This window comes from Ascaphus truei, chromosome 4 (genome assembly GCF_040206685.1).
Source record: "Ascaphus truei isolate aAscTru1 chromosome 4, aAscTru1.hap1, whole genome shotgun sequence".
In the NCBI taxonomy this organism is placed as follows: Eukaryota; Metazoa; Chordata; class Amphibia; order Anura; family Ascaphidae; genus Ascaphus; species Ascaphus truei.
The window spans coordinates 423026385-423053983 of record NC_134486.1 but is presented as its reverse complement, the minus strand read 5'-3'; the positions used below and the strand labels follow the sequence as shown (position 1 = coordinate 423053983).

The following is a 27599-nucleotide window of genomic DNA, read 5'->3' as shown; positions in this document are numbered from 1 at the left end:
CCGGCGGCAGCTGTTAGTAGACGCGTGGCACTTATGGAAGACTGCAGGCCCCTCTTCTGATCGATACCAGGCTGGGCGTCACTGCAGGCAGCTTCTCACGGTGCCTTCCGTCCGCGACCGGAATTGCGTCACTGTAGGCGGGACCGCTTTCCTGTTGATTCTCCTGTAAACCGTAACCGGATGGGTTCTTGCAGGGGTCTGCTCCTATTCAAGTTGACTGCCAAAATGTAACTCTCAAAGGCCCAACGCGTTTCGTGCGCATGCGCACTTCTTCAGGGGATCAACAGGAAAGCGGTCCCGCCTACAGTGACGCAATTCCGGTCTCGGACGGAAGGCATCGTGAGAAGCTGCCTGCAGTGACGCCCAGCCTGGTGTCGATCAGAAGAGGGGCCTGCAGTCTTCCATAAGTGCCACGCGTCTACTAACAGCTGCCGCCGGACCACGCTTACCTTACACACCTGCCTGTACCCTGTGGACTTCTTGAGTCTGCTGTCTAACGACTGGATCACCCTTCACTGGACATTGCAGCCAATCTCCGGACTCATCCTTATTCTTTCCATTTGGACTGTAAGGCGCCGGTCTGTATTGTTTTTCATATACAGTTAGAGGCACACACATACACATTGCATACAGTTAGAGGCACACACACACATTGCATACAGTTAGAGGCACACACACACACATTGCATACAGTTAGAGGCACACACACACATTGCATACAGTTAGAGGCACACACACACACATTGCATACAGTTAGAGGCACACACACACACACATTGCATACAGTTAGAGGCACACACACACACATTGCATACAGTTAGAGGCACACACACACACACATTGCATACAGTTAGAGGCACACACACACACATTGCATACAGTTAGAGGCACACACACACATTGCATACAGTTAGAGGCACACACACACACATTGCATACAGTTAGAGGCACACACACACACACACACACACACACACACACACACACACACACACACACACACACACACACACACACACACACACACACATTGCATACAGTTAGAGGCACACACACACACATTGCATACAGTTAGAGGCACACACACACATTGCATACAGTTAGAGGCACACACACACACATTGCATACAGTTAGAGGCACACACACACATTGCATACAGTTAGAGGCACACACACACACATTGCATACAGTTAGAGGCACACACACACACACACACACACACACACACACACACACACACACACACACACACACACACACACATTGCATACAGTTAGAGGCACACACACACACACATTGCATACAGTTAGAGGCACACACACACACACACACACACACATTGCATACAGTTAGAGGCACACACACACACACACATTGCATACAGTTAGAGGCACACACACAAACACATTGCATACAGTTAGAGGCGCACACACACACACACACACACACACACACACACACACACACACACCCACACACACACACACACACACACACACACACACACACACACATTGCATACAGTTAGAGGCACACACACACACACACACACACACATTGCATACAGTTAGAGACACACACACACACACACACACACACACACACACACACACACACACACACACACACACACACACACACACACACACACACACACACACACAGCATACAGTTAGAGACACACACACACACACACACACACACACACACACACACACACACACACACACATTGCATACAGTTAGAGACACACACACACACACACACACACACACACACACACACACACACACACACACACACACACACACACACACATTGCATACAGTTAGAGGCACACACACACACACATTGCATACAGTTAGAGGCACACACACACACACATTGCATACAGTTAGAGGCACACACACACACACACACACACACACACACACACACATTGCATACAGTTAGAGGCGCACACACACACACACACACACACACACACACACACACACACCACACACCACACACACACACACACACACACACACACACACACACACACACACACACACACACACACACACACACTGCATACAGTTAGAGACACACACACACACACACACACACACACACACACACACACACACACACACACGTTGCATATACAGTTAGAGGCACACACACATTGCATACAGTTAGAGGCACACACACACACACACGCACGCACACACACACACACACACACACACACACACACACACATTGCATACAGTTAGAGGCACACACACACACACACACACACACACACACACATTGCATATGGAACTACATGGAATATGTAAATTAACCACATCTGAGTGGTGTGAAGATGAGGGTATGAGAGGTAATAACCAGGATCTATCTGGGACAGGATGGAGCCAAGATACAGGAAGAAAGCATGTCACCATCACACAAAGCGGATCACATGAGCTGAGATACAGTGATGGGATCCTGTGAGACATTTAGCGGATCACATGAGCTGAAATACAGTGATTGGATTCTGTGAGATATTCAGCAGATCACATGAGCTGACATTCAGTGACGGGATCCTGTGAGATATTCAGTGGATCACATAAGCTGAAATACAGTGATGGGATCCTGTGAGACATTTAGCGGATCACATGAGCTGACATTCAGTGACTGGATCCGGTGAGAAATTCAGCTGATCACATGAGCTGACATTCAGTGATGGGATCCTGTGAGACATTTAGCGGATCACATGAGCTGAGATAGTGATGGGATCCTGTGAGATATTCAGCGGATCACATGAGCTGAAATACAGTGATGGGATCCTGTGAGACATTTAGCGGATCACATGAGCTGACATTCAGTGACGGGATCCTGTGAGACATTTAGCGGATCACATGAGCTGAGATAGTGATGGGATCCTGTGAGATATTCAGCGGATCACATGAGCTGAAATACAGTGATGGGATCCTGTGAGACATTTAGCGGATCACATGAGCTGAGATAGTGATGGGATCCTGTGAGATATTCAGCGGATCACATGAGCTGACATTCAGTGATGGGATCCTGTGAGACATTTAGCGGATCACATGAGCTGAGATAGTGATGGGACCCTGTGAGACATTTAGCGGATCACATGAGCTGACATTCAGTGACTGGATCCTGTGAGACATTCAGAGGATCACATGAGCTGAGATAGTGATGGGATCCTGTGAGCACAGGCACAGACTGGACCACATGACAAGAAGAGAACAGGTTCAGATGGATTTATATATTGATCACAGACTCTAGTGATGAGTAGAACTAGAACCGACACACCCCCTGCCCTATACGAGCGGGACAGAGAGATAGTGGGGGCTCCTGGGTAACTTCTCACTACTAAAGGGGCTGCCCCTTACAGCAGCACAATGAAACAATGCCAGTGACATGATACCAGGTGAACATTGCAAGCCAAGGCCTGGGAGAAGTTTCCCTTCTTGCAGCTCCCCCCATTGCGCTCCGCTTCCGCTGGCAAAGTGCCTCCTCTCCCCATGTGTGGGGGGAGGAAGGCAAAACGTGGATTACCAGGAAGTCTGCTTTTCAGGGCATGAATCGGGGGAAAAACATCCACGACTTTCACAGTCCAAGGAAATAATGATGGATAACCAATAACATCTGTGTTCCTTTTATTAAGGAAGAGGCGGCCACGGATCGAGACTCCGGAAGTAAACCCTACAATGTGTGTGCAGTAAGCCACGGAATGAAACAGAGAGGGAGGGGAGACAGAGAGGGGGAGAAGGGGATGGACAGAGAGAGGGAGGGGGGGACAGAAGAGAGAGGGAGCAGGGGGCAGACAGAAGCAAGGAGACAATGGAAAAGTTACAGTAAAGAGGTAGGGGGCACAGACAGAAAGACAGACGGGCACAGGGTAACAGTACCAGCTATAAAAATCAAAGTATAGACTTCTCTTCCTGGAAAGCCAGAAACCAAAGAAATATGAGGTGAGTATTGTACCTGGCACAGAGAGCTCTGCATGTGACCAGCCTGGCACATACAGAGTGCATCAACCCACGCAGTGCCACAGGGGCAGAGAGCTGTGCGTGTGACCAGCCTGGCACATACAGAGTGCATCAACCCGAGCAGTGCCACAGGGGCAGAGAGCTCTGCATGTGACCAGCCTGGCACATACAGAGTGCATCAACCCACGCAGTGCCACAGGGGCAGAGAGCTGTGCGTGTGCCCAGCCTGGCACATACAGAGTGCATCAACCCACGCAGTGCCACAGGGGCAGAGAGCTGTGCGTGTGCCCAGCCTGGCACATACAGAGTGCATCAACCCACGCAGTGCCACAGGGGCAGAGAGCTGTGCGTGTGACCAGCCTGGCACATACAGAGTGCATCAACCCACGCAGTGCCACAGGGGCAGAGTGCTCTGCATGTGCCCAGCCTGGCACATACAGAATGCATCAACCCACGCAGTGCCACAGGGGCAGAGAGCTGTGCGTGTGCCCAGCCTGGCACATACAGAGTGCATCAACCCGAGCAGTGCCACAGGGGCAGAGAGCTGTGCGTGTGACCAGCCTGGCACATACAGAGTGCATCAACCCACGCAGTGCCACAGGGGCAGAGAGCTGTGCGTGTGCCCAGCCTGGCACATACAGAGTGCATCAACCCACGCAGTGCCACAGGGGCAGAGTGCTCTGCATGTGACCAGCCGGGCACATACAGAGTGTATCAACCCGATTAGTGCCACAGGGGCAGAGAGCTGTGCGTGTGCCCAGCCTGGCACATACAGAGGGCATCAACCCACGCAGTGCCACAGGGGCAGAGAGCTGTGCGTGTGACCAGCCTGGCACATACAGAGTGCATCAACCCACGCAGTGCCACAGGGGCAGAGTGCTCTGCATGTGACCAGCCGGGCACATACAGAGTGCATCAACCCACGCAGTGCCACAGGGGCAGAGAGCTGTGCGTGTGACCAGCCTGGCACATACAGAGTGCATCAACCCGAGCAGTGTCACAGGGGCAGAGAGCTGTGCGTGTGCCCAGCCTGGCACATACAGAGTGCATCAACCTGAGCAGTGTCACAGGGGCAGAGAGCTGTGCGTGTGCCCAGCCTGGCACATACAGAGTGCATCAACCCACGCAGTGCCACAGGGGCAGAGAGCTGTGCGTGTGCCCAGCCTGGCACATACAGAGTGCATCAACCTGAGCAGTGCCACAGGGGCAGAGAGCTGTGCGTGTGCCCAGCCTGGCACATACAGAGTGCATCAACCTGAGCAGTGCCACAGGGGCAGAGAGCTGTGCATGTGCCCAGCCTGGCACATACAGAGTGCATCAACCTGAGCAGTGCCACAGGGGCAGAGAGCTGTGCGTGTGCCCAGCCTGGCACATACAGAGTGCATCAACCCACGCAGTGCCACAGGGGCAGAGAGCTGTGCGTGTGACCAGCCTGGCACATACAGAGTGCATCAACCTGAGCAGTGCCACAGGGGCAGAGAGCTGTGCGTGTGCCCAGCCTGGCACATACAGAGTGCATCAACCCACGCAGTGCCACAGGGGCAGAGAGCTGTGCGTGTGCCCAGCCTGGCACATACAGAGTGCATCAACCCGAGCAGTGTCACAGGGGCAGAGAGCTGTGCGTGTGCCCAGCCTGGCACATACAGAGTGCATCAACCCACGCAGTGCCACAGGGGCAGAGAGCTGTGCATGTGCCCAGCCTGGCACATACAGAGTGCATCAACCCACGCAGTGCCACAGGGGCAGAGTGCTCTGCATGTGACCAACCTGGCACATACAGAGTGTATCAACCCGATTAGTGCCACAGGGGCAGAGAGCTGTGCGTGTGCCCAGCCTGGCACATACAGAGGGCATCAACCCACGCAGTGCCACAGGGGCAGAGTGCTCTGCATGTGACCAGCCTGGCACATACAGAGTGCATCAACCCACGCAGTGCCACAGGGGCAGAGAGCTGTGTGTGTGCCCAGCCTGGCACATACAGAGTGCATCAACCCGAGCAGTGCCACAGGGGCAGAGAGCTGTGCGTGTGCCCAGCCTGGCACATACAGAGTGCATCAACCTGAGCAGTGCCACGGGGGCAGAGAGCTGTGCGTGTGTCCAGCCTGGCACATACAGAGTGCATCAACCCGAGCAGTGCCACAGGGGCAGAGAGCTGTGCGTGTGCCCAGCCTGGCACATACAGAGGGCATCAACCTGAGCAGTGCCACAGGGGCAGAGAGCTGTGCGTGTGCCCAGCCTGGCACATACAGAGTGCATCAACCCGAGCAGTGCCACAGGGGCAGAGAGCTGTGCGTGTGCCCAGCCTGGCACATACAGAGGGCATCAACCCGAGCAGTGCCACAGGGGCAGAGAGCTGTGCGTGTGCCCAGCCTGGCACATACAGAGTGCATCAACCCGAGCAGTGTCACAGGGGCAGAGAGCTCTGCGTGTGCCCAGCCTGGCACATACAGAGTGCATCAACCCGAGCAGTGCCACAGGGGCAGAGAGCTGTGCGTGTGCCCAGCCTGGCACATATAGAGTGCATCAACCCGAGCAGTGCCACAGGGGCAGAGAGCTGTGCGTGTGCCCAGCCTGGCACATACAGAGTGTATCAACCCGATTAGTGCCACAGGGGCAGAGAGCTGTGCGTGTGCCCAGCCTGGCACATACAGAGTGTATCAACCCGCGCAGTGCCACAGGGGCAGAGAGCTGTGCGTGTGCCCAGCCTGGCACATACAGAGTGTATCAACCCGAGCAGTGCCACAGGGGCAGAGAGCTCTGCGTGTGCCCAGCCTGGCACATACAGAGTGCATCAACCCACGCAGTGCCACAGGGGCAGAGAGCTGTGCGTGTGCCCAGCCTGGCACATACAGAGTGCATCAACCCACGCAGTGCCACAGGGGCAGAGAGCTGTGCGTGTGCCCAGCCTGGCACATACAGAGTGCATCAACCCGAGCAGTGCCACAGGGGCAGAGAGCTGTGCGTGTGCCCAGCCTGGCACATACAGAATGCATCAACCCGAGCAGTGCCACAGGGGCAGAGAGCTGTGCGTGTGCCCAGCCTGGCACATACAGAGGGCATCAACCCGAGCAGTGCCACAGGGCAGAGAGCTGTGCGTGTGCCCAGCCTGGCACATACAGAATGCATCAACCCGAGCAGTGCCACAGGGGCAGAGAGCTGTGCGTGTGCCCAGCCTGGCACATACAGAGTGCATCAACCCGAGCAGTGCCACAGGGGCAGAGAGCTGTGCGTGTGCCCAGCCTGGCACATACAGAGTGCATCAACCCGAGCAGTGCCACAGGGGCAGAGAGCTGTGCGTGTGCCCAGCCTGGCACATACAGAACGCATCAACCTGAGCAGTGCCACAGGGCAGAGAGCTGTGCGTGTGCCCAGCCTGGCACATACAGAGTGCATCAACCTGAGCAGTGCCACAGGGGCAGAGAGCTGTGCGTGTGCCCAGCCTGGCACATACAGAGGGCATCAACCCGAGCAGTGCCACAGGGCAGAGAGTTGTGCGTGTGCCCAGCCTGGCACATACAGAGTGCATCAACCTGAGCAGTGTCACAGGGGCAGAGAGCTGTGCGTGTGCCCAGCCTGGCACATACAGAGTGCATCAACCTGAGCAGTGCCACAGGGGCAGAGAGCTGTGCGTGTGCCCAGCCTGGCACATACAGAGTGCATCAACCCGAGCAGTGCCACAGGGGCAGAGAGCTGTGCGTGTGCCCAGCCTGGCACATACAGAGTGCATCAACATGAGCAGTGCCACAGGGGCAGAGAGCTGTGCGTGTGCCCAGCCTGGCACATACAGAGTGCACAAACCCACGCAGTGCCACAGGGGCAGAGAGCTGTGCGTGTGCCCAGCCTGGCACATACAGAGTGCATCAACCCGAGCAGTGCCACAGGGGCAGAGAGCTGTGCGTGTGCCCAGCCTGGCACATACAGAGGGCATCAACCCGAGCAGTGCCACAGGGGCAGAGAGCTGTGCGTGTGCCCAGCCTGGCACATACAGAGTGCATCAACCCGAGCAGTGTCACAGGGGCAGAGAGCTCTGCGTGTGCCCAGCCTGGCACATACAGAGTGCATCAACCCGAGCAGTGCCACAGGGGCAGAGAGCTGTGCGTGTGCCCAGCCTGGCACATATAGAGTGCATCAACCCGAGCAGTGCCACAGGGGCAGAGAGCTGTGCGTGTGCCCAGCCTGGCACATACAGAGTGTATCAACCCGATTAGTGCCACAGGGGCAGAGAGCTGTGCGTGTGCCCAGCCTGGCACATACAGAGTGTATCAACCCGCGCAGTGCCACAGGGGCAGAGAGCTGTGCGTGTGCCCAGCCTGGCACATACAGAGTGTATCAACCCGAGCAGTGCCACAGGGGCAGAGAGCTCTGCGTGTGCCCAGCCTGGCACATACAGAGTGCATCAACCCACGCAGTGCCACAGGGGCAGAGAGCTGTGCGTGTGCCCAGCCTGGCACATACAGAGTGCATCAACCCACGCAGTGCCACAGGGGCAGAGAGCTGTGCGTGTGCCCAGCCTGGCACATACAGAGTGCATCAACCCGAGCAGTGCCACAGGGGCAGAGAGCTGTGCGTGTGCCCAGCCTGGCACATACAGAATGCATCAACCCGAGCAGTGCCACAGGGGCAGAGAGCTGTGCGTGTGCCCAGCCTGGCACATACAGAGGGCATCAACCCGAGCAGTGCCACAGGGCAGAGAGCTGTGCGTGTGCCCAGCCTGGCACATACAGAATGCATCAACCCGAGCAGTGCCACAGGGGCAGAGAGCTGTGCGTGTGCCCAGCCTGGCACATACAGAGTGCATCAACCCGAGCAGTGCCACAGGGGCAGAGAGCTGTGCGTGTGCCCAGCCTGGCACATACAGAGTGCATCAACCCGAGCAGTGCCACAGGGGCAGAGAGCTGTGCGTGTGCCCAGCCTGGCACATACAGAACGCATCAACCTGAGCAGTGCCACAGGGCAGAGAGCTGTGCGTGTGCCCAGCCTGGCACATACAGAGTGCATCAACCTGAGCAGTGCCACAGGGGCAGAGAGCTGTGCGTGTGCCCAGCCTGGCACATACAGAGGGCATCAACCCGAGCAGTGCCACAGGGCAGAGAGCTGTGCGTGTGCCCAGCCTGGCACATACAGAGTGCATCAACCTGAGCAGTGTCACAGGGGCAGAGAGCTGTGCGTGTGCCCAGCCTGGCACATACAGAGTGCATCAACCTGAGCAGTGCCACAGGGGCAGAGAGCTGTGCGTGTGCCCAGCCTGGCACATACAGAGTGCATCAACCCGAGCAGTGCCACAGGGGCAGAGAGCTGTGCGTGTGCCCAGCCTGGCACATACAGAGTGCATCAACATGAGCAGTGCCACAGGGGCAGAGAGCTGTGCGTGTGCCCAGCCTGGCACATACAGAGTGCATCAACCCAAGCAGTGCCACAGGGGCAGAGAGCTGTGCGTGTGACCAGCCTGGCACATACAGAGTGTATCAACCCAAGCAGTGCCACGGGGCAGAGAGCTGTGCGTGTGCCCAGCCTGGCACATACAGAGTGTATCAACCCGATTAGTGCCACAGGGGCAGAGAGCTGTGCGTGTGCCCAGCCTGGCACATACAGAGTGTATCAACCCGCGCAGTGCCACAGGGGCAGAGAGCTCTGCGTGTGCCCAGCCTGGCACATACAGAGTGCATCAACCCGAGCAGTGCCACAGGGGCAGAGAGCTGTGCGTGTGCCCAGCCTGGCACATACAGAGTGCATCAACCCGAGCAGTGCCACAGGGGCAGAGAGCTGTGCGTGTGCCCAGCCTGGCACATACAGAGGGCATCAACCCGAGCAGTGCCACAGGGCAGAGAGTTGTGCGTGTGCCCAGCCTGGCACATACAGAGTGCATCAACCTGAGCAGTGTCACAGGGGCAGAGAGCTGTGCGTGTGCCCAGCCTGGCACATACAGAGTGCATCAACCTGAGCAGTGCCACAGGGGCAGAGAGCTGTGCGTGTGCCCAGCCTGGCACATACAGAGTGCATCAACCCGAGCAGTGCCACAGGGGCAGAGAGCTGTGCGTGTGCCCAGCCTGGCACATACAGAGTGCATCAACATGAGCAGTGCCACAGGGGCAGAGAGCTGTGCGTGTGCCCAGCCTGGCACATACAGAGTGCACAAACCCACGCAGTGCCACAGGGGCAGAGAGCTGTGCGTGTGCCCAGCCTGGCACATACAGAGTGCATCAACCCGAGCAGTGCCACAGGGGCAGAGAGCTGTGCGTGTGCCCAGCCTGGCACATACAGAGGGCATCAACCCGAGCAGTGCCACAGGGGCAGAGAGCTGTGCGTGTGCCCAGCCTGGCACATACAGAGTGCATCAACCCGAGCAGTGTCACAGGGGCAGAGAGCTCTGCGTGTGCCCAGCCTGGCACATACAGAGTGCATCAACCCGAGCAGTGCCACAGGGGCAGAGAGCTGTGCGTGTGCCCAGCCTGGCACATATAGAGTGCATCAACCCGAGCAGTGCCACAGGGGCAGAGAGCTGTGCGTGTGCCCAGCCTGGCACATACAGAGTGTATCAACCCGATTAGTGCCACAGGGGCAGAGAGCTGTGCGTGTGCCCAGCCTGGCACATACAGAGTGTATCAACCCGCGCAGTGCCACAGGGGCAGAGAGCTGTGCGTGTGCCCAGCCTGGCACATACAGAGTGTATCAACCCGAGCAGTGCCACAGGGGCAGAGAGCTCTGCGTGTGCCCAGCCTGGCACATACAGAGTGCATCAACCCACGCAGTGCCACAGGGGCAGAGAGCTGTGCGTGTGCCCAGCCTGGCACATACAGAGTGCATCAACCCACGCAGTGCCACAGGGGCAGAGAGCTGTGCGTGTGCCCAGCCTGGCACATACAGAGTGCATCAACCCGAGCAGTGCCACAGGGGCAGAGAGCTGTGCGTGTGCCCAGCCTGGCACATACAGAATGCATCAACCCGAGCAGTGCCACAGGGGCAGAGAGCTGTGCGTGTGCCCAGCCTGGCACATACAGAGGGCATCAACCCGAGCAGTGCCACAGGGCAGAGAGCTGTGCGTGTGCCCAGCCTGGCACATACAGAATGCATCAACCCGAGCAGTGCCACAGGGGCAGAGAGCTGTGCGTGTGCCCAGCCTGGCACATACAGAGTGCATCAACCCGAGCAGTGCCACAGGGGCAGAGAGCTGTGCGTGTGCCCAGCCTGGCACATACAGAGTGCATCAACCCGAGCAGTGCCACAGGGGCAGAGAGCTGTGCGTGTGCCCAGCCTGGCACATACAGAACGCATCAACCTGAGCAGTGCCACAGGGCAGAGAGCTGTGCGTGTGCCCAGCCTGGCACATACAGAGTGCATCAACCTGAGCAGTGCCACAGGGGCAGAGAGCTGTGCGTGTGCCCAGCCTGGCACATACAGAGGGCATCAACCCGAGCAGTGCCACAGGGCAGAGAGCTGTGCGTGTGCCCAGCCTGGCACATACAGAGTGCATCAACCTGAGCAGTGTCACAGGGGCAGAGAGCTGTGCGTGTGCCCAGCCTGGCACATACAGAGTGCATCAACCTGAGCAGTGCCACAGGGGCAGAGAGCTGTGCGTGTGCCCAGCCTGGCACATACAGAGTGCATCAACCCGAGCAGTGCCACAGGGGCAGAGAGCTGTGCGTGTGCCCAGCCTGGCACATACAGAGTGCATCAACATGAGCAGTGCCACAGGGGCAGAGAGCTGTGCGTGTGCCCAGCCTGGCACATACAGAGTGCATCAACCCAAGCAGTGCCACAGGGGCAGAGAGCTGTGCGTGTGACCAGCCTGGCACATACAGAGTGTATCAACCCAAGCAGTGCCACGGGGCAGAGAGCTGTGCGTGTGCCCAGCCTGGCACATACAGAGTGTATCAACCCGATTAGTGCCACAGGGGCAGAGAGCTGTGCGTGTGCCCAGCCTGGCACATACAGAGTGTATCAACCCGCGCAGTGCCACAGGGGCAGAGAGCTCTGCGTGTGCCCAGCCTGGCACATACAGAGTGCATCAACCCGAGCAGTGCCACAGGGGCAGAGAGCTGTGCGTGTGCCCAGCCTGGCACATACAGAGTGCATCAACCCGAGCAGTGCCACAGGGGCAGAGAGCTGCGCGTGTGCCCAGCCTGGCACATACAGAGTGCATCAACCTGAGCAGTGCCACAGGGGCAGACAGCTGTGCGTGTGCCCAGCCTGGCACATACAGAGTGCATCAACCTGAGCAGTGCCACAGAGGCAGAGAGCTGTGCATGTGCCCAGCCTGGCACATACAGAGTGCATCAACCTGAGCAGTGCCACAGGGGCAGAGAGCTGTGCGTGTGCCCAGCCTGGCACATACAGAACGCATCAACCTGAGCAGTGCCACAGGGGCAGAGAGCTGTGCGTGTGCCCAGCCTGGCACATACAGAGTGCATCAACCCGAGCAGTGCCACAGGGGCAGAGAGCTGTGCGTGTGCCCAGCCTGGCACATACAGAGTGCATCAACATGAGCAGTGCCACAGGGGCAGAGAGCTGTGCGTGTGCCCAGCCTGGCACATACAGAGTGCATCAACCTGAGCAGTGCCACAGGGGCAGAGAGCTGTGCGTGTGCCCAGCCTGGCACATACAGAGTGCATCAACCCGAGCAGTGCCACAGGGGCAGAGAGCTGTGCGTGTGCCCAGCCTGGCACATACAGAGTGCATCAACATGAGCAGTGCCACAGGGGCAGAGAGCTGTGCGTGTGCCCAGCCTGGCACATACAGAGTGCATCAACCCACGCAGTGCCACAGGGGCAGAGAGCTGTGCGTGTGACCAGCCTGGCACATACAGAGTGTATCAACCCAAGCAGTGCCACGGGGCAGAGAGCTGTGCGTGTGCCCAGCCTGGCACATACAGAGTGTATCAACCCGATTAGTGCCACAGGGGCAGAGAGCTGTGCGTGTGCCCAGCCTGGCACATACAGAGTGTATCAACCCGCGCAGTGCCACAGGGGCAGAGAGCTCTGCGTGTGCCCAGCCTGGCACATACAGAGTGCATCAACCCGAGCAGTGCCACAGGGGCAGAGAGCTGTGCGTGTGCCCAGCCTGGCACATACAGAGTGCATCAACCTGAGCAGTGCCACAGGGGCAGACAGCTGTGCGTGTGCCCAGCCTGGCACATACAGAGTGCATCAACCTGAGCAGTGCCACAGAGGCAGAGAGCTGTGCATGTGCCCAGCCTGGCACATACAGAGTGCATCAACCTGAGCAGTGCCACAGGGGCAGAGAGCTGTGCATGTGCCCAGCCTGGCACATACAGAACGCATCAACCTGAGCAGTGCCACAGGGGCAGAGAGCTGTGCGTGTGCCCAGCCTGGCACATACAGAGTGCATCAACCCGAGCAGTGCCACAGGGGCAGAGAGCTGTGCGTGTGCCCAGCCTGGCACATACAGAGTGCATCAACATGAGCAGTGCCACAGGGGCAGAGAGCTGTGCGTGTGCCCAGCCTGGCACATACAGAGTGCATCAACCCACGCAGTGCCACAGGGGCAGAGAGCTGTGCGTGTGACCAGCCTGGCACATACAGAGTGTATCAACCCAAGCAGTGCCACAGGGGCAGAGAGCTGTGCGTGTGCCCAGCCTGGCACATACAGAGTGTATCAACCCGATTAGTGCCACAGGGGCAGAGAGCTGTGCGTGTGCCCAGCCTGGCACATACAGAGTGCATCAACCCGAGCAGTGCCACAGGGGCACAGAGCTGTGCGTGTGCCCAGCCTGGCACATACAGAACGCATCAACCTGAGCAGTGCCACAGGGGCAGAGTGCTGTGCGTGTGCCCAGCCTGGCACATACAGAGTGCATCAACCTGAGCAGTGCCACAGGGGCAGAGAGCTGTGCGTGTGCTCAGCCTGGCACATACAGAACGCATCAACCTGAGCAGTGCCACAGGGGCAGAGAGCTGTGCGTGTGCCCAGTCTGGCACATACAGAGTGCATCAACCCGAGCAGTGCCACAGGGGCAGAGAGTTGTGCGTGTGCTCAGCCTGGCACATACAGAGTGCATCAACCTGAGCAGTGCCACAGAGGCAGAGAGCTGTGCGTGTGCTCAGCCTGGCACATACAGAGTGCATCAACCCGAGCAGTGCCCAAGGGGCAGAGAGCTGTGCGTGTGCCCAGCCTGGCACATACAGAGTGCATCAACCCGAGCAGTGCCACAGGGGCAGAGAGCTGTGCGTGTGCCCAGCCTGGCACATACAGAGTGCATCAACCCGAGCAGTGCCACAGGGGCAGAGAGCTGTGCGTGTGCCCAGCCTGGCACATACAGAGTGCATCAACCTGAGCAGTGCCACAGGGGCAGAGAGCTGTGCGTGTGCCCAGCCTGGCACATACAGAGTGCATCAACCCGAGCAGTGCCACAGGGGCAGAGAGCTGTGCGTGTGCCGAGCCTGGCACATACAGAGTGCATCAACCCGAGCAGTGTCACAGGGGCAGAGAGCTGTGCGTGTGCCCAGCCTGGCACATACAGAGTGCATCAACCTGAGCAGTGCCACAGGGGCAGAGAGCTGTGCGTGTGCCCAGCCTGGCATATACAGAGTGCATCAACCCGAGCAGTGCCACAGGGGCAGAGAGCTGTGCGGGTGCCCAGCCTGGCACATACAGAGTGCATCAACCTGAGCAGTGCCACAGGGGCAGAGAGCTGTGCGTGTGCCCAGCCTGGCACATACAGAGTGCATCAACCTGAGCAGTGCCACAGGGGCAGAGAGCTGTGCGTGTGCCCAGCCTGGCACATACAGAGTGCATCAACCCGAGCAGTGCCACAGGGGCAGAGAGCTGTGCGTGTGCCCAGCCTGGCACATACAGAGTGCATCAACCCGAGCAGTGCCACAGGGGCAGAGAGCTGTGCGTGTGCCCAGCCTGGCACATACAGAGTGCATCAACCCGAGCAGTGCCACAGGGGCAGAGAGCTGTGCGTGTGCCCAGCCTGGCACATACAGAGGGCATCAACCCGAGCAGTGCCACAGGGGCAGAGAGCTGTGCGTGTGCCCAGCCTGGCACATACAGAGGGCATCAACCCGAGCAGTGCCACAGGGGCAGAGAGCTGTGCGTGTGCCCAGCCTGGCACATACAGAGTGCATCAACCCGAGCAGTGCCACAGGGGCAGAGAGCTGTGCGTGTGCCCAGCCTGGCACATACAGAGTGCATCAACCTGAGCAGTGCCACAGGGGCAGAGAGCTGTGCGTGTGCCCAGCCTGGCACATACAGAACGCATCAGAAAGGAGACTAGGAAGAGTGGTTCTTAAGTGCTGTCAGATTCTATGAGACCAAGGAATTATATCCACCTCATGGGACACAGATTGCTGTGTTATCTTATTTGTACAGATATCCCACAGCCATAAAGCCAGCGATCGCATGACATCACACAGCCATAAAGCCAGCGATTGCATGACATCACACAGCCATAAAGCCAGCGATTGCATGACATCACACAGCCATAAAGCCAGCGATCGCATGACATCACACAGCCATAAAGCCAGCGATCGCATGACATCCCACAGCCATAAAGCCAGCGATCGCATGACATCACACAGCCATAAAGCCAGCGATCGCATGACATCACACAGCCATAAAGCCAGCGATCGCATGACATCACACAGCCATAAAGCCAGCGATCGCATGACATCACACAGCCATAAAGCCAGCGATCGCATGACATCACACAGCCATAAAGCCAGCGATTGCATGACATCACACAGCCATAAAGCCAGCGATCGCATGACATCACACAGCCATAAAGCCAGCGATCGCATGACATCACACAGCCATAAAGCCAGCGATTGCATGACATCCCACAGCCATAAAGCCAGCGATCGCATGACATCACACAGCCATAAAGCCAGCGATTGCATGACATCACACAGCCATAAAGCCAGCGATCGCATGACATCACACAGCCATAAAGCCAGCGATTGCATGACATCACACAGCCATAAAGCCAGCGATTGCATGACATCACACAGCCATAAAGCCAGCGATTGCATGACATCACACAGCCATAAAGCCAGCGATCGCATGACATCACACAGCCATAAAGCCAGCGATCGCATGACATCACACAGCCATAAAGCCAGCGATCGCATGACATCACACAGCCATAAAGCCAGCGATCGCATGACATCCCACAGCCATAAAGCCAGCGATTGCATGACATCACACAGCCATAAAGCCAGCGATTGCATGACATCACACAGCCATAAAGCCAGCGATCGCATGACATCACACAGCCATAAAGCCAGCGATTGCATGACATCACACAGCCATAAAGCCAGCGATCGCATGACATCACACAGCCATAAAGCCAGCGATCGCATGACATCCCACAGCCATAAAGCCAGCGATTGCATGACATCACACAGCCATAAAGCCAGCGATCGCATGACATCACACAGCCATAAAGCCAGCGATTGCATGACATCACACAGCCATAAAGCCAGCGATTGCATGACATCACACAGCCATAAAGCCAGCGATCGCATGACATCACACAGCCATAAAGCCAGCGATCGCATGACATCACACAGCCATAAAGCCAGCGATCGCATGACATCCCACAGCCATAAAGCCAGCGATCGCATGACATCACACAGCCATAAAGCCAGCGATCGCATGACATCCCACAGCCATAAAGCCAGCGATCGCATGACATCACACAGCCATAAAGCCAGCGATCGCATGACATCACACAGCCATAAAGCCAGCGATCGCATGACATCACACAGCCATAAAGCCAGCGATCGCATGACATCACACAGCCATAAAGCCAGCGATCGCATGACATCACACAGCCATAAAGCCAGCGATCGCATGACATCACACAGCGCACCCTGATATGGAGTTACAGGAGGACCGCTGTTTGATTCACATTATTCACCACCTGTATTCCACATAATGTCCCATGGCTGTAAAATGTCACCCCTGTACAGATTACATTTGTGTACTCTTGCCACAAGCCCAGAAGACCTCCAGCAACAAATCAGAGAACTCGCAAAGAAAGGTGGACCTCCATATGAATCTCTGTGAGATCAAAGTGATGTTCAACAAATGTGTCCAGTCTACAACGATTGAAATAAAATGAATAGAGCTGGATGAAGTTGAAGCTGATGTATACCTTGGCCGGCAAGTAACAATAGCTGGGGAACCTTCCAAATAAAATCCGTAGGAGAATGGAGGTGGGATGGAGGCATTTGGAAAAAAATAAGACAATCTTACAAGGGAACCTTCCACTGTGTCTCAAAACATAAGTGTATAACCAATGTATCCTGTCTGTTCTCACGTACAATGTATCCTGTCTGTTCTCACGTACAATGTATCCTGTCTGTTCTCACGTACAATGTATCCTGTCTGTTCTCACGTACAATGTATCCTGTCTGTTCTCACGTACAATGTATCCTGTCTGTTCTCACGTACAATGTATCCTGTCTGTTCTCACGTACAATGTATCCTGTCTGTTCTCACGTACAATGTATCCTGTCTGTTCTCACGTACAATGTATCCTGTCTGTTCTCACGTACAATGTATCCTGCCTGTTCTCACGTACAATGTATCCTGCCTGTTCTCACGTACAATGTATCCTGTCTGTTCTCACGTACAATGTATCCTGTCTGTTCTCACGTACAATGTATCCTGTCTGTTCTCACGTACAATGTATCCTGTCTGTTCTCACGTACAATGTATCCTGTCTGTTCTCACGTACAATGTATCCTGTCTGTTCTCACGTACAATGTATCCTGCCTGTTCTCACGCACAATGTATCCTGCCTGTTCTCACGCACAATGTATCCTGCCTGTTCTCACGCACAATGTATCCTGCCTGTTCTCACGCACAATGTATCCTGTCTGTTCTCACGTACAATGTATCCTCTCTGTTCTCACGTACAATGTATCCTGCCTGTTCTCACGTACAATGTATCCTGTCTGTTCTCACGTACAATGTATCCTGTCTGTTCTCACGTACAATGTATCCTGTCTGTTCTCACGTACAATGTATCCTGTCTGTTCTCACGTACAATGTATCCTGTCTGTTCTCACGTACAATGTATCCTGTCTGTTCTCACGTACAATGTATCCTGTCTGTTCTCACGTACAATGTATCCTGTCTGTTCTCACGTACAATGTATCCTGTCTGTTCTCACGTACAATGTATCCTGTCTGTTCTCACGTACAATGTATCCTGTCTGTTCTCACGTACAATGTATCCTGTCTGTTCTCACGTACAATGTATCCTGTCTGTTCTCACGTACAATGTATCCTGTCTGTTCTCACGTACAATGTATCCTGTCTGTTCTCACGTACAATGTATCCTGTCTGTTCTCACGTACAATGTATCCTGTCTGTTCTCACGTACAATGTATCCTGCCTGTTCTCACGTACAATGTATCCTGCCTGTTCTCACGTACAATGTATCCTCTCTGTTCTCACGTACAATGTATCCTGCCTGTTCTCACGTACAATGTATCCTGTCTGTTCTCACGTACAATGTATCCTGCCTGTTCTCACGTACAATGTATCCTGTCTGTTCTCACGTACAATGTATTCTGTCTGTTCTCACGTACAATGTATCCTGTCTGTTCTCACGTACAATGTATCCTGTCTGTTCTCACGTACAATGTATCCTGTCTGTTCTCACTTACAATGTATCCTGTCTGTTCTCACGTACAATGTATCCTGTCTGTTCTCACGTACAATGTATCCTGTCTGTTCTCACTTACAATGTATCCTGTCTGTTCTCACGTACAATGTATTCTGTCTGTTCTCACGTACAATGTATCCTGTCTGTTCTCACTTACAATGTATCCTGTCTGTTCTCACGTACAATGTATCCTGTCTGTTCTCACGTACAATGTATCCTGTCTGTTCTCACGTACAATGTATCCTGTCTGTTCTCACGTACAATGTATCCTGTCTGTTCTCACGTACAATGTATCCTGCCTGTTCTCACGTACAATGTATCCTGTCTGTTCTCACGTACAATGTATTCTGTCTGTTCTCACGTACAATGTATCCTGTCTGTTCTCACGTACAATGTATCCTGTCTGTTCTCACGTACAATGTATCCTGTCTGTTCTCACGTACAATGTATCCTGTCTGTTCTCACGTACAATGTATCCTGTCTGTTCTCACTTACAATGTATCCTGTCTGTTCTCACGTACAATGTATCCTGTCTGTTCTCACGTACAATGTATCCTGTCTGTTCTCACTTACAATGTATCCTGTCTGTTCTCACGTACAATGTATTCTGTCTGTTCTCACGTACAATGTATCCTGTCGGTTCTCACTTACAATGTATCCTGTCTGTTCTCACGTACAATGTATCCTGTCTGTTCTCACGTACAATGTATCCTGTCTGTTCTCACGTACAATGTATCCTGTCTGTTCTCACGTACAATGTATCCTGTCTGTTCTCACGTACAATGTATCCTGTCTGTTCTCACGTACAATGTATCCTGTCTGTTCTCACGTACAATGTATCCTGTCTGTTCTCACGTACAATGTATCCTGTCTGTTCTCACGTACAATGTATCCTGTCTGTTCTCACGTACAATGTATCCTGTCTGTTCTCACGTACAATGTATTCTGTCTGTTCTCACGTACAATGTATTCTGTCTGTTCTCACGTACAATGTATCCTGTCTGTTCTCACGTACAATGTATCCTGTCTGTTCTCACGTACAATGTATTCTGTCTGTTCTCACGTACAATGTATCCTGTCTGTTCTCACGTACAATGTATCCTGTCTGTTCTCACGTACAATGAATCCTGTCTGTTCTCACGTACAATGTATCCTGTCTGTTCTCACGTACAATGTATCCTGTCTGTTCTCACGTACAATGTATCCTGCCTGTTCTCACGTACAATGTATCCTGTCTGTTCTCACGTACAATGTATCCTGTCTGTTCTCACGTACAATGTATCCTGCCTGTTCTCACGTACAATGTATCCTGTCTGTTCTCACGTACAATGTATCCTGTCTGTTCTCACGTACAATGTATCCTGTCTGTTCTCACGTACAATGTATCCTCTCTGTTCTCACGTACAATGTATCCTGCCTGTTCTCACGTACAATGTATCCTGTCTGTTCTCACGTACAATGTATCCTCTCTGTTCTCACGTACAATGTATCCTGTCTGTTCTCACGTACAATGTATCCTGTCTGTTCTCACGTACAATGTATCCTGTCTGTTCTCACGTACAATGTATCCTCTCTGTTCTCACGTACAATGTATCCTGCCTGTTCTCACGTACAATGTATCCTGCCTGTTCTCACGTACAATGTATCCTGTCTGTTCTCACGTACAATGTATCCTGTCTGTTCTCACTTACAATGTATCCTGTCTGTTCTCACGTACAATGTATCCTGTCTGTTCTCACGTACAATGTATCCTGTCTGTTCTCACTTACAATGTATCCTGTCTGTTCTCACGTACAATGTATTCTGTCTGTTCTCACATACAATGTATCCTGTCTGATCTCACTTACAATGTATCCTGTCTGTTCTCACGTACAATGTATCCTGTCTGTTCTCACGTACAATGTATCCTGTCTGTTCTCACGTACAATGTATCCTGTCTGTTCTCACGTACAATGTATCCTGTCTGTTCTCACGTACAATGTATCCTGTCTGTTCTCACGTACAATGTATCCTGTCTGTTCTCACGTACAATGTATCCTGTCTGTTCTCACGTACAATGTATCCTGTCTGTTCTCATGTACAATGTATCCTGTCTGTTCTCACGTACAATGTATCCTGTCTGTTCTCACGTACAATGTATTCTGTCTGTTCTCACGTACAATGTATTCTGTCTGTTCTCACGTACAATGTATCCTGTCTGTTCTCACGTACAATGTATCCTGTCTGTTCTCACGTACAATGTATCCTGTCTGTTCTCACGTACAATGTATCCTGTCTGTTCTCACGTACAATGTATCCTGTCTGTTCTCACGTACAATGTATCCTGTCTGTTCTCACGTACAATGTATCCTCTCTGTTCTCACGTACAATGTATCCTGTCTGTTCTCACGTACAATGTATCCTGTCTGTTCTCACGTACAATGTATCCTGTCTGTTCTCACGTACAATGTATTCTGTCTGTTCTCACGTACAATGTATCCTGTCTGTTCTCACGTACAATGTATCCTGTCTGTTCTCACGTACAATGTATCCTGTCTGTTCTCACGTACAATGTATCCTGTCTGTTCTCACGTACAATGTATCCTGTCTGTTCTCACGTACAATGTATCCTGCCTGTTCTCACGTACAATGTATCCTGTCTGTTCTCACGTACAATGTATCCTGTCTGTTCTCACGTACAATGTATCCTGCCTGTTCTCACGTACAATGTATCCTGTCTGTTCTCACGTACAATGTATCCTGTCTGTTCTCACGTACAATGTATCCTGTCTGTTCTCACGTACAATGTATCCTGTCTGTTCTCACGTACAATGTATCCTCTCTGTTCTCACGTACAATGTATCCTGCCTGTTCTCACGTACAATGTATCCTGTCTGTTCTCACGTACAATGTATCCTCTCTGTTCTCACGTACAATGTATCCTGTCTGTTCTCACGTACAATGTATCCTCTCTGTTCTCACGTACAATGTATCCTGCCTGTTCTCACGTACAATGTATCCTGTCTGTTCTCACGTACAATGTATCCTGTCTGTTCTCACGTACAATGTATCCTCTCTGTTCTCACGTACAATGTATCCTGCCTGTTCTCACGTACAATGTATCCTGCCTGTTCTCACGTACAATGTATCCTGTCTGTTCTCACGTACAATGTATCCTCTCTGTTCTCACGTACAATGTATCCTGCCTGTTCTCACGTACAATGTATCCTGTCTGTTCTCACGCACAATGTATCCTGCCTGTTCTCACGTACAATGTATCCTGTCTGTTCTCACGCACAATGTATCCTGTCTGTTCTCACGCACAATGTATCCTGTCTGTTCTCACGCACAATGTATCCTGCCTGTTCTCACGTACAATGTATCCTGTCTGTTCTCACGTACAATGTATCCTGTCTGTTCTCACGTACAATGTATCCTGTCTGTTCTCACGTACAATGTATCCTGTCTGTTCTCACGTACAATGTATCCTGTCTGTTCTCACGTACAATGTATCCTGTCTGTTCTCACGTACAATGTATCCTGTCTGTTCTCACGTACAATGTATCCTGTCTGTTCTCACGTACAATGTATCCTGTCTGTTCTCACGTACAATGTATCCTGTCTGTTCTCACGTACAATGTATCCTCTCTGTTCTCACGTACAATGTATCCTGCCTGTTCTCACGTACAATGTATCCTGTCTGTTCTCACGTACAATGTATCCTCTCTGTTCTCACGTACAATGTATCCTGTCTGTTCTCACGTACAATGTATCCTCTCTGTTCTCACGTACAATGTATCCTGCCTGTTCTCACGTACAATGTATCCTGCCTGTTCTCACGTACAATGTATCCTGTCTGTTCTCACGTACAATGTATCCTCTCTGTTCTCACGTACAATGTATCCTGCCTGTTCTCACGTACAATGTATCCTGTCTGTTCTCACGCACAATGTATCCTGCCTGTTCTCACGTACAATGTATCCTGTCTGTTCTCACGCACAATGTATCCTGTCTGTTCTCACGCACAATGTATCCTGTCTGTTCTCACGCACAATGTATCCTGCCTGTTCTCACGCACAATGTATCCTGCCTGTTCTCACGCACAATGTATCCTGTCTGTTCTCACGTACAATGTATCCTCTCTGTTCTCACGTACAATGTATCCTGCCTGTTCTCACGTACAATGTATCCTGTCTGTTCTCACGCACAATGTATCCTGCCTGTTCTCACGTACAATGTATCCTGTCTGTTCTCACGCACAATGTATCCTGTCTGTTCTCACGCACAATGTATCCTGTCTGTTCTCACGCACAATGTATCCTGCCTGTTCTCACGCACAATGTATCCTGTCTGTTCTCACGTACAATGTATCCTGTCTGTTCTCACGTACAATGTATCCTGCCTGTTCTCACGTACAATGTATCCTGTCTGTTCTCACGTACAATGTATCCTGTCTGTTCTCACGTACAATGTATCCTGTCTGTTCTCACGTACAATGTATCCTGTCTGTTCTCACGTACAATGTATCCTGCCTGTTCTCACGTACAATGTATCCTGTCTGTTCTCACGCACAATGTATCCTGTCTGTTCTCACGTACAATGTATCCTGCCTGTTCTCACGTACAATGTATCCTGTCTGTTCTCACGTACAATGTATCCTGCCTGTTCTCACGTACAATGTATCCTGTCTGTTCTCACGTACAATGTATCCTGTCTGTTCTCAAAAACAATGTGAAACTTGAACCTTAAATACAAAGCTGATTCAGATGCTCAGACAACGCAAAGAAGTATGGAGAGATGGGTGTTACCGGAAGAGACAGGAAAAAGAATGAATGGGTTTGAATACAAACAAAAGTCCTGTCTCCTCAATACCCCCCTCACACGACAGCCAATTTCCTCCAAAGGGATATGTTGCAGCAGGTAGAAATATATATATGTATATAGCCTAGCCTTTGGCAGCTATTGCTAATTCTGGGCCTTTCCTCTGTCAGTCCTGTTAGTACAGGCAGTGGAAAGGTTAATTCCTTCAGTTAGAATGTTTGCATTTCAGCTCTGAGTATTGTAGCAATATTCAGGGGCGGGCCTAAGCAACCTGTGAGCATGTTAATCCAAAGGGTGGATATGGGTTGGAACACCCCCTGATGTGGGTGAGCCAATCGGTATCCAGCTTTGAGTTGTAATGATTCAAAGCTAGAGACACTCCCTGAGGATATTCAAATTGAGACATGTTTCCTAAAATAAGTGATCAGTTAGGAAGATGGGTTAGTCTGAGAGGAGATATTGAGTAGAGCTGACAGGAAATCATTCTCTCCCTCTTACCCCACCTGGGTAAGGAGGGAGGGGAGTTATGCTGCCATGAGCAGAATGGCAGAGAAGAAAGAGCAGGCCTATGCTGTGATGCTGTACTATGCTGTGATGCTGTACTATGCTGTGACGCTGTACTATGCTGTGATGCCGTACTATGCTGTGACGCTGTACTATGCTGACGCTGTACTATGCTGTGACGCTGTACTATGCTGTGTATGCTGCTCTGCCAATAAAGAACCACAGAAAGAAGCTGCTGTGTGTGTATCACTGTTCCTGGTGTGAGAAGGAGAGAGTGTCAGTGGGGGTCCCTCCTTTGGAGACCCCAGAGGATCCCTACTGGCTGGAGGCACCACCCAGAGAGAACAAGAGCAAGGTAACCTGTCCCACACCACCTCCTGTCCCTGTCCTGGTTCTCCCCACAACACCGCGGAGCCCTCAGCCCTCCTGTTTGCCAGCAGGTCACAGCACCAAGACCGTGTACAGTAACCAGTAGAAGATGTACCCCACCGAATCTCATGTCAGGTGGGGGATAAGAGGGTTACATGTACATACACACACACACACAGAATCCAAGCAGGAAGGACACCAGCTGGGGTTACAAATTAATAATCCAGACCAGGATTTGGTTATCTGGGCCAGATTTCCATGCAAGCCAAATGTAAAAGATGTGTGTAGAGGTAGTATCCAATGGAAACCATTTTTAAGGTGAAATTAATATAAGGCTTTATTGCCTGTTCCTTTAAATAGCACAGAAAACACAAATATACAAAAACAACAAACACCTATTGTCACGGTAGACCAGAACTTTTAACACCATTTATATTTAAGGGATCAGTCACAGGGCAAAACACAGTCATGAAATAAAATGGGGTTTATTTTGTATAAATCCTCGGAAACACACAGAAATGCGGAATAAAAAATGTATACACTTGCAGGGGTCTGGGGGATGAAATCTACCTTTCCTTGGTGCAAGGACTCACTTCAAATGGGTTTCCCCTGTCTGCTTCTCCAGGATATCAAAGTGCTACACACAGCAGTCCCTCTAAAATGTATCTCCACACTCCTTCCCAGAGGTGGACTTCTGATGGACTTCTGAGGGAATCTCCACACTCCCTCCCAGAGTGTCTCTCCCTCTGAGGGTAACCAATGCACTGCCCAGCAGCGCCCCTTATATACCCCCTGGTGGCTATTGAACAAAGGCAGCCAGCCAAGAGAAAACAGTGCCTTGGGCTCAGACCTGATAACTGATTCATTTAACTAATCCCCTACTGTACCTTTGTTCTGATCCATTTCTATGGAGAGCTTCAACTGAGTGAATTACTTCTTTCTCGATAGAAATGACAGTAACAGTGGTATTTCTCATTTAGTTTCTTGCATGTTAATTCCATCACCACACAATACCAACTAGTGTACCTAAGCTGTGGGGGAATTGCTAACACAGGCATAAATACAGACATAAGGTAATTATGTAAAAGACAGGATTTAGCATTACATTAGCTTATCTAAAGCCCTCTCCCGCCTTAAACCTCTCACTGACTGCCCCGCACCTCTGGAATGCCCTTCCCCTCGGTACCCGACTAGCACCCACTCTATCTACCATTAAGACCCACCATAAGACACACTTGCTTAAAGAAGCATATGAGTAGTAGCGTAGATATTACTAGACACATGATACATAAAGCTTGGCCCCCTGCGAAGCACTTACCAAAATGCCCTCCTACTGTTTCTGTATGTTCCTCCTACATACCAATTAGATTGTAAGCTCCTCGGAGCAGGGACTCCTCTTCCTAAATGAAGCACTTATTCCCATGATCTGTTATTTATATTTATTTATTATTTGTTATTTATATGATGACCACGTGTATTACTACTGTGAAGCGCTATGTACATTAATGGCGCTATACAAATAAAGACATACAATACAATTACACACAGCTAGCCCAAATCTCATCATGAAATAATTCTAACTGGGGGAAGGATTGTCACAAAGAAAAGAAATACATTCTTACAGACAATTTGCACATTCCCAATTCTTCCCCAGAACTATGGTATGCACGTGCAACCTGCGGTCTGCGCATGCGCGCCGGGCGCACTCGCCCGTTCTGCGCATGCGCGATTTACAAACCAACATGGCGGCCCCCTTCTCGGTGCCGCCGTATCAGCGGATCGCCGAGAAGCGGGGCCCTGCTGTATATACAGCATAGTTACCAGTCCAAGAACCGGTAAAGGAGACAGCATACAGCAAGGAGTAATCCAAAAGGCAATTGTATTCAAAAACAAACAGTTACACGAAAGCCAACGTTTCGGTCCCACAGGGAGACCTTCCTCAGGGCCGTGCAAACAGCAAGTGTGAGTGACCCACATATATACCCCCACCCACAGTGCACCACAAACAGAATACACCAATCAGCATCACCCAATCAGTATCAAGATGCACCTCACCTGCCTGTCCCATAGCACTAACCAATACCTGTACCGGAGTCATTACCTCCAGACCTGCAACCGGAGGGAATTCAATGCTGCAATCAGAACGGCCCGTTATGACGTCATAGCCTTGCGACTAATGCCGGTGTCCACAGCGCATCACCCATTGCGCAAGCGCATCAACAAATGCTGTAAGCCGGGGAGCCAACGAAGAAAACGCAGCTGCGTGCTGAATCAGGACACAGACAGCGTCTCTAGTAACCCTGGCAACCTCAGACGCCAGCGAACAGCTAGCGCATGCGTACTAGTCATTATAAACATCAGGGACAACACCGCAATCGCCGGCACCGTCAGGAAGCATAAATGTGTAACCATGACTTATAGAAAAACTGCTAGCTGCTTAAAGCCAGAACAGGGGCACGTATGGTAGGGAGGGACAAATTAAGGGAAGTGAATATTGTGCAAGGGAAGTGAATATTGTGCAAGGGAAGTGAATATTGTGCAAGGGAAGTGAATATTGTGCAAGGGAAGTGAATATTGTGCAAGGGAAGTGAATACTGTGCAAGGGAAGTGAATACTGTGCAAGGGAAGTGAATATTGTGCAAGGGAAGTGAATATTGTGCAAGGGAAGTGAATATTGTGCAAGGGAAGTGAATATTGTGCAAGGGAAGTGAATATTGTGCAAGGGAAGTGAAGCTATGGTGAATATTTGAAATCACAGATTGTAAAAAATAAAGATGATCCTAAAAACACACACATGCAAAATCAGCAATAAAGAGCAATCAAAGAAAACACCCCAATTTTAACTCCTCATTAAGGCCACTAGGTGACAATGTCCGTAATTCATAAATGAGTCTGGCCTCCTGTTGTAACAAGATTTTGCCCCTGTCACCACCCCGTGTGGGTACAGGGACCTGAAAGATAGGCATGAATCTGAGCGTGGCCAAGGAATATATATTCTATCTATCTATTCTGAGAGAGGTCCAAGGAGGCTGTATACGTACAGAGAGAGGATGGAGATATATATATATAGCGGTCTCAGAACCCTCACTTCACTGATACGCCCCTTCAACACCAGATCCAAACTCACCCCCTCTCTCTGCAGCACTCTTTCCTCCACCCTCCCACATGTACCCTCCTGCCCCTCTCACCTCCTCTGTCTGTACGTCAGCATGGCTTCCGAGATGGGGAGCTGGTGTGACACACAGACGCCTGCCATGTACTGCGCTACCCGCCCTGCCACGTCCAGACGGTCTGCGGGC

At 52.2% G+C, this 27599-nt stretch overlaps 1 protein-coding gene across 1 annotated transcript in view; it reads right to left on the bottom strand.

Annotated features, from left to right (window-relative positions):
• Positions 1-27599, bottom strand: part of LOC142492482 (phosphofurin acidic cluster sorting protein 2-like) — a 330781-nt gene that overhangs the window by 40776 nt on the left and 262406 nt on the right. Inside the window, exon 14 of the mRNA XM_075595119.1 lies at positions 27489-27591. Within this exon, the coding sequence (XP_075451234.1) occupies positions 27489-27591 (103 nt within the window). The remainder of the gene's footprint in view (positions 1-27488; positions 27592-27599) is intronic.